Source organism: Octodon degus, unplaced genomic scaffold, assembly GCF_000260255.1.
Source record: "Octodon degus isolate 3935 unplaced genomic scaffold, OctDeg1.0 scaffold00081, whole genome shotgun sequence".
In the NCBI taxonomy this organism is placed as follows: domain Eukaryota; kingdom Metazoa; phylum Chordata; class Mammalia; order Rodentia; family Octodontidae; genus Octodon; species Octodon degus.
This window is the reverse complement of record NW_004524657.1, coordinates 7,106,219-7,113,738: the sequence shown is the minus strand read 5'-3', so window position 1 is coordinate 7,113,738 and position 7,520 is coordinate 7,106,219. Positions and strand designations below refer to the sequence as shown.

At 37.0% G+C, this 7,520-nt stretch overlaps 1 protein-coding gene and 1 long non-coding RNA gene across 3 annotated transcripts in view; one reads left to right on the top strand and one right to left on the bottom strand.

Moving 5' to 3' along the window:
* LOC111818160 overlaps positions 1–1,549 on the top strand; it is a 21,644-nt gene extending 20,095 nt beyond the window's left edge. The window contains exon 3 of the long non-coding RNA XR_002822216.1: positions 1,081–1,549. This is a non-coding gene — a long non-coding RNA (uncharacterized LOC111818160). The remainder of the gene's footprint in view (positions 1–1,080) is intronic.
* The window catches only part of Tbc1d23 (TBC1 domain family member 23), a 69,097-nt gene that overhangs the window by 15,411 nt on the left and 46,166 nt on the right, over positions 1–7,520 (bottom strand). For both annotated transcript variants that reach the window (XM_004636583.2, XM_004636584.2), the window contains exon 13: positions 4,069–4,175. In XM_004636583.2, coding sequence (XP_004636640.1) covers positions 4,069–4,175 — 107 coding nt within the window. The remainder of the gene's footprint in view (positions 1–4,068; positions 4,176–7,520) is intronic.

Here is a 7,520-nt window from a genome sequence, read left to right as displayed (position 1 = left end):
GCTTTCACAGAGAGCAAATTGGTCAAGCAATGGCCGTGACTCATCTTCATGTCAGACACTGACAAAAGGATGTACAAAGGGCGGTACAGGGCTACAGGATAAATCCTGAGAGTACTTGGCTGACCTTATCAGATACAAAAGTTACATTTCTTGGTATATAGGTCCTGCTTTATCTTGGTCTTAACCATCCAGCAGAAAAGTATAAAAATGAGGTATATAAAGTAAATGCGTATTAATACGATGAGCTGTAAAAGCTCAAGTCAATAACTTCTGAGGATAACCCACTAATATTATAGACTGCTAGACAGTGTTATATTGTTTAATTGAATTCAAACACCTATAGTATTTAGATGCCAACAGCATATTCACCTCTGACAGGACAAAAAAAAAAAAAAAAGGATACAAAGGAAAAATCATCTTGTATTTATATATACAAAATATGATAAATTTACAGCTACTTTCACTTAATTCAATGAGAAGAAAGAGGTGTACTAAAAGTGTTTGGACAGAATATCCTGTCTGGTTCTTGTACTATGGATAACCACTAAAAAGATAACAAAAAGATAACAGTGTATCGACTATCAAAACTGTCATGTTAATCAGCTGTGAAACTGTCTCATTCATATTTATTTCTCAAAAAAAAAATTAAAAAAAAAAAAAGAAAAAATTTAAACTTGAGAAAGTTGGATCCTGCCATATTTAGTATGACCAAGTTGCCAGGTTTCAAATTTCTGGGTCGTAGATAGGACTCACAGTGACCCTCCTGTTTACAGCTTCCCAAGTGCTGGGGTTACTGGCACACACCACTACACCCAGTCTCAATTGTGTCTCAGCGGGCTCCGGGGGCGGGGCTGGCAAGGCAGGGCAGGCCAATGGATCATCCTGGCTCCAGCATCTGCCTAAGCAGGCGCTTTAATCTGCTGAGGTATTTGGCAGGCCCCTTAATTCCTAATGTAAGGATGCTTCATTGTACAAAACAGTAATGTTCTGTTCCTTGTCAGCAGAATATGAGAGCAGAAAAAAATTATTTTAGAAATATAAATAAGATTTCTGTTGTGTTTCTCTTCTTTTTTCATTCAGTGTGACTTCAGAGGAGCAGGAGTCCTGGAAGCATCTACTGTCTCAACCTTTCCCACTAAGTACAAGGGGCAAGTGGTCTGTCCTTGCAGCTGTGACACCTGCTTGCTCCTGTCTGAAGATCCTTGCCTTTTTCCTATATCTGACCTGAGAAATCCTGGCTCAGACCATCTCTCTGGGGTCAGGGTCCAGGACTGTATTTACAGCAAGGACTCCAGTCAAAGTGCAGATTAACCTAAGCATCTGGAAGCTCTTTTCTCTGGTTTTCTTGCACAGAAATTGTTACAGGAATGCGTTTCTAAAGAGAAAGATCATAGATGTACAAATGAAGGCCTTCTGGTATGATGCAGGAACATTGTGGAGTCAGCTTTGCTACAGCAGCTGCAGACCAAAGGATCACCCTATCCTAGAGCAAATGCACTTCCAAGGTCAAACTGTGTGCATGCATATGTGCATGTGTATGTGTGTGTGACACAATAAAGACCTTGGACTTGCCTAAGGAAAATCACCCGAAAACAAGATACAATCCTCTGCATAAGGCATTTGCAGCAGGAGATGGGAAAGGAAGAAGCAAAGCATTTCTGCTTATTTTGGAAAGACTTCCAAACAAGAAAGTCTCTCAGGTTGTCTTATAGTTCAAGACAACTCGGGCAGCAGGCAGACCAGTGTTCCCTGTGAGCATGATCAAACTACTGTTCATATTCTTGAATTATAATTCTTACACTGCTTCACAGGATGGCTCACATATATCCTAGAACTCAAAATGATGATAGGTGTCAAATATTTTGCTCACTTGGGCCACAGAGATAGCTCAGCAGTCTAAGCACCTGCCTAGGCAAGTGCAAGGACCTGGGTCCACTCCCCGGTACCGCATGCCATGCAGGCCCTGCTCCAGGAGCACCGAGCCAGCTACCAACAGCAGGCATGGCAGTGCATACCTGTAATCCCCACATTGGGGAGGCTGAAACAGGGGGATCACTATGAGTCCCAGCTATTTAGTGACTCTGTACCAGATACATAAAAATAAAAAAAATTTAAAAAGAAAAACATTTCGCTAATTTCTCTTCAGAACTTTGGAAAGGAAATGATCAGGTAGCAGAAAAGAGATATTCAGGAAGTTCCTGAAGAGTTAGGTATTATTTCATGGTTTTAAAAATATATTAAAATGCCAGAAAATGTTCAATGTTTGGTGAAAAAGAACTACATAAACTGTGACCGCTATTTTTAAAATAAAATACTAAAATACATATAATAAAATAATTGATGCAAACATTCAAATAAAGGCAATTACTATCTCTGGTAGTTAGACGTGATCCTATTTTCTTTATACATTTTGACATATAGTAAAAATTTTTTTATTTTTGGAGAACTAAGTCATTACACATAAAAAAATATTTCTAGTTCCATGTCTAAATTCAAAACCAAATTAAACTGACCCGGTGGAAATTCTTTGCACTTTTGAACAGGACAGATCTTTACAATAGTTTCTATGATTGCCTCAACCAGTGTTTTGCAAATCTGAAAACAAAAGCTTCAACAGTCTATAAGCTGTTTTGGGAAATATAAATCAGAATGTTTTCTGGAGAACTATTTGACAAATAATGCACAATTCTAAATTTTTTTTATTTTTATTTTTTATTTTAGGGTAGGGTCTACAGGGTGTTCAGGGTCTCACTACTAGATCAGACTGGTAGTGATCCACCTATTTACAGCCTCCCAAGAGCTGGGATTACAGGCTTGCACCACCACACCCCATCTCAATTTCCTTTCAGTGCGCCCCAGGGGCAGGGCTGGCACAGCAGGCCTTAAGGATCAAATCCCTGGGACCTGTGCCTGCTTGCAGACGCTTTAATCTGCTGAGCTATTTGGCTGGCCCCACAATTCTAAAATTTCTGATAAGTAATCCTTTGATCAAATTATTCCACTTCTAGACTAGTCACAGCATATGCAAATGTATCATTATAAAATGTACCTGTAGTAGTATTTGTAATAGGAAAAACTAAAAGCTATACATTCAACAATAGAATACTAACTGAAAAAAACCTATAATACTTCCATACAATGGAATACTACTTAGTTTCTCATAAAAAGATTTTGAGATAAATAAAATTTTCTGAGATGCCTTATCTGTTGATAATATTTTTAACAATAACGTTTTTTGGTTTCTATGGTTGAAGACAAACCTCAATCTCATTAGTGAGACACAATTTCATAATAACTACTATTAAATATTCAGTGAAAGGTACTAAATGTGCACTTGTACATTTAATCTTCAACCTTCTTATGAGGAAGATTCTATTACTATCATCTACTGCATAGGTAAAAAAGAAGCTAGAGATGAAACCTGGACCCAGGGATCACAGAGCACAAGCCCAAGTTAGTAGCCATGAGCCTGTTTACAATTGTCTATTTTGTTTTACAGAATAAAAATTATGAAATTGTGTCTCACTAAAATAAAAACTAGGTATATAACTGCTATCAAGGAAAATATTCAATGACATTCAAGTAAGCTACAAGAAATACTAGGGAACTATGAAAGACTTATTGTCCAAATACTTTCAAAGCAGAAAAATGGATTTATCCACTACAGCAAACCTCTGCAGTAATGTACATCTCAGTAACTACAAGTGAAATATAGCAGGACCGGCCATTGTTTCCTATCTTCCTTTTCCTGAACCATTTTTGTGTGAATTTAAACCAAAGCCCAAATCACGTAAATTTGAGGTGAAAAGAAGTATAAATATAGTGTGTGAGAGATGTGAACAGGAGCCTCAGTATTCTTTTGGTCCAAACTAACAGGCAGCTTCCTGGAATAAAGCTTCAGCTAGTTCAGTAGTGCATACTACCTCCATGATTTCATTAACATCACAAAATGAGACTCCCACTGTGTCTGAAATATTTTGACTCCATTTATCTTACGGGGGATTTAGTAGCTATCACTTTTCTGGGAACTGATTGAACTCTGGGGACACATAATACAAATACACTTACATCAACAGAATTGATACTGCTCCTTGAGCCTGAGGTACTAGCAATCCAATGACCATAGCCATTTTCTGGTCCGTCCACATTAATGTCTGCTAGGTGCTGCTGCAGTGCTTAAGACAAACAAGGAAAACAAAACCAAACCTGAGCTATGAGCCTTTGTAGAAAGATTCATTACCAAAAAGCATAATAAACATGTAATATCTGAATGAAAAAGGATCCAACATTATAAAAGTATTTCTCCACCCTATAAAGGAGTAAAGAGCTCTGGGTCAAGGCAAACCTCCTCTTCAGCCCTTAATACAGAGGTAACTTTTTATTTTAACAGACCTTAACACTAAAATAACTGAATAGGCTTTCTGCTTTTTTTTTTTTTTAATGTATCTTATTTTAAAAGAATACAAAATAGCAATAAGAAAAACAGTAACAGAAACAACACAAAATTTCACTATACAAAGTAATAGGAACTCAACAATGGCTGTTATTGTATTTGTTTAGATGCACCATACATAATTTAGACTACTATTTTATGTGCAAGGGAAGGAAATAAAAGAAAATCCATATGCCGGGATCATAGGAAGTCCCTGGCTTGTACAGTATGAGCACAAAGCTTGTGGCTCCGGTGGTCAGAGCAGGAGTAGGCTCCTTTTCATTTAGTGAGTGTTTCTTCAGTGCCAAGACTTATCCTACTATGGTTGATACACTGCGTCAACTTGAGAAGTTTAGAAGCTTAACACAGCAGGGGCCCAGGGTCCTCACTTCATAAACATCTCAAGCTTGTGCCAGAGGAGGGCACTGACCATAGCCTGCATATAATATGAGGGAGGCAAAGGGCTTCCTGCGTTCCATGCTTTTGCTGTCTCCTGCTGCTTTGAGCCGTTGCCCCTGTACTGTGCCACGCTGCCTTCCATGGAGCCAGCGGCTTACAGACTGAAAGCTCTCCAAATTGTAAGTTACATAAACCTTTCCTTCCTTAAAAAAAAGAAAGAAAGAAAGAAAAAAGCAATGGTTGCTGTATTGCATGATGCTACCTTCAAATTAGTTGTTTAGGTTACTAGACATAACCATCCAAAATTCTGCTTTCTTTTTTGAAGGATCATCTTTCAAGTATACAGAGATTAATCTCCGCAAAATGTTTATGATGGTGAGAAGTAATAGAAAATCTAGCACCTACTTGAAACAAGCTTGGCAAAGCACAGGGACCTCGGTTCGATCCTCCAGCACCACATGCCAGCCAGCCCTGCCCCCTGGTGGGCTGAGCTGGCCACACACACACACACAATAAATAAATGTAATAAATAAAAAAATAAATATTTAGAAAATCTAAGAATGCTTTGTTACACCATGAGATAGCAATTAATTTTTCCCATAATAAAGCAGTCTTCATTATCAGTTATGAAAAGAGCTTGGTAAATGAGGAATTTACCATTTTTGGTAAATGAAAGAAATCACATTTTCAAAAATTTCTAAAATCCAGAATATACTATAAAATAATCCTTTTCAGAACTTTTAAATAATTACATGCCTAGCAAGGGTATCTGAAAGTAATTTGCACCAGCAGCTGCAGTAACTAGTTTCAACTTTAGCTCTACGATGCTTCCCTTGGCCAAAAAACGCATTAGGTCATTTTCCAGTTTGATGCATTCAACAAAAGGCAGCAAGGCAGAGTCACCAGAAACATACACCTCATTTCCATGACAAATGTGGTAATGCAGTATTAGTTGGTGGAGCCACTTTCTGTATTGCTGCATGGACCTATACAGCAGCACAAACTGGAAGAGAATGGAACCTTTCCCCTGTTGGCAGAGTCACCCTCAAAGAACAGGGAGATCAGGAATCATGCCAGCTGATATGATACAGCTAGATTATTTCTAAAAGAAATCATAATTTATGCCAAGTAAAGCACTGTGCATCCATTAAAATATGGCTTATTGAAGAAATAAAGTACAATAAATAAGTACAACCAAAACCTTCAAAAAAAAAAGAATTACACAACTGTCAAATTCTATATCATGTTATCAGGATTAATAATAACACTGAGCAAAAAGATTAATATTATTCAATACCCTCCTGAGTCATGCCGTAGGAAGATCACAGAGTAGTTTGCCAAAAAAATTAAAAAAAAAAAAGAGTATTCATATACAAAGTCACTAGATCTGACTCAGAAACAACATTACAAAGATGCAATCAAGAAAATCCAGATTGTAGAAAGCAACAGGAAAATTTACCTGTTTTCTTCAACAATTTACATTAGGAAAACAAAAAAAAGTGTTAAGGGAAATCTATAGCTACATTAACAACATACAATACAATGGAAGAATATTATCCTAACCTTAACTTTAAAGTAACAATAATAGTGATGAGACAGAGAAAGCTGTTTTAATTATAGTTCATGCTTTAATTTTAAGAAACTGTGCTTGTTTGTTTCATTGTTTAGTACCAGGGATTGAACTCAGAACTTTGCACTTGTCAGGCAGGCGCTTATGCCACTGAGCTTGTATTAAGGTTTTTTAGGTATACAAGAAGATATATAGTTAATCAGCTATTCTTGTTTTGAAAATCCGTAATATATCTATTGTTGCATGTTACCCTGTTTCTCTCATTGTTCCTGATTTTTGTTGTTTTTGTCTATTACATTTCAAAATCAAATAATAAAATTAAATTTAATAAGTAAAAAAAAATATTATTCAATACCATGCATTAATTAAAATAATCCCTTTTGTAGATAACTCTGGTTATGTGCCACAAAGATAATTATCAGGCCATGACAAATAGGTAATAATACTCATAATCTCTGCTAGCAACCACAAAGACCAAGAGGAAATATATCTTAACTTACCAAATTTCTAACCTGCATCATAAAATTATATTATGTAAAAAGTTAACTTCTGTTGAGACTCCTATATATTATACTCAAGATCCTATTACAACATATGCTGATTTGATTTTTATACCTCAGCATTTATAGTTTCATACTTTCATATACCTTTTATTCCTATGTGCACGTGTGCGCGTGTGTATGTGTTTGGTACAGGGTCTCACTACACAGCTCAAACTCATAGTGATCCTCCTGCTCTCAGCCTCCCCAGCGCTGGGATTACAGGCGCATACCACCACGCCCAGACTCGGTGGCCCCCTCAATATGCCCAGGGGCAAGCTGGCAGTATGTGATGCCAGGGATCAAACCCCAGTCCCTGCAAGCGCTTAGTCTGCTGAGCTCTCTTGCCAGCTCTATACCTTTTATTCCTAGTGCCAAAGTAGCTCTTTTCTATCTTATGCTGATTTAGTACTTTATAAATTTTCAAACATTTGTCAAAACCAGCCAATTATTTTATTATCTTGGATTCCAGATATTAGTCTTCAGATATGAAAAGTCAGCTTATTTCTTTTGTTCCATAGCCAATATTTGTTTACCCCAGCTAAAACCTTTCAAGTAGTTTAAAAGTAAAATAATTATA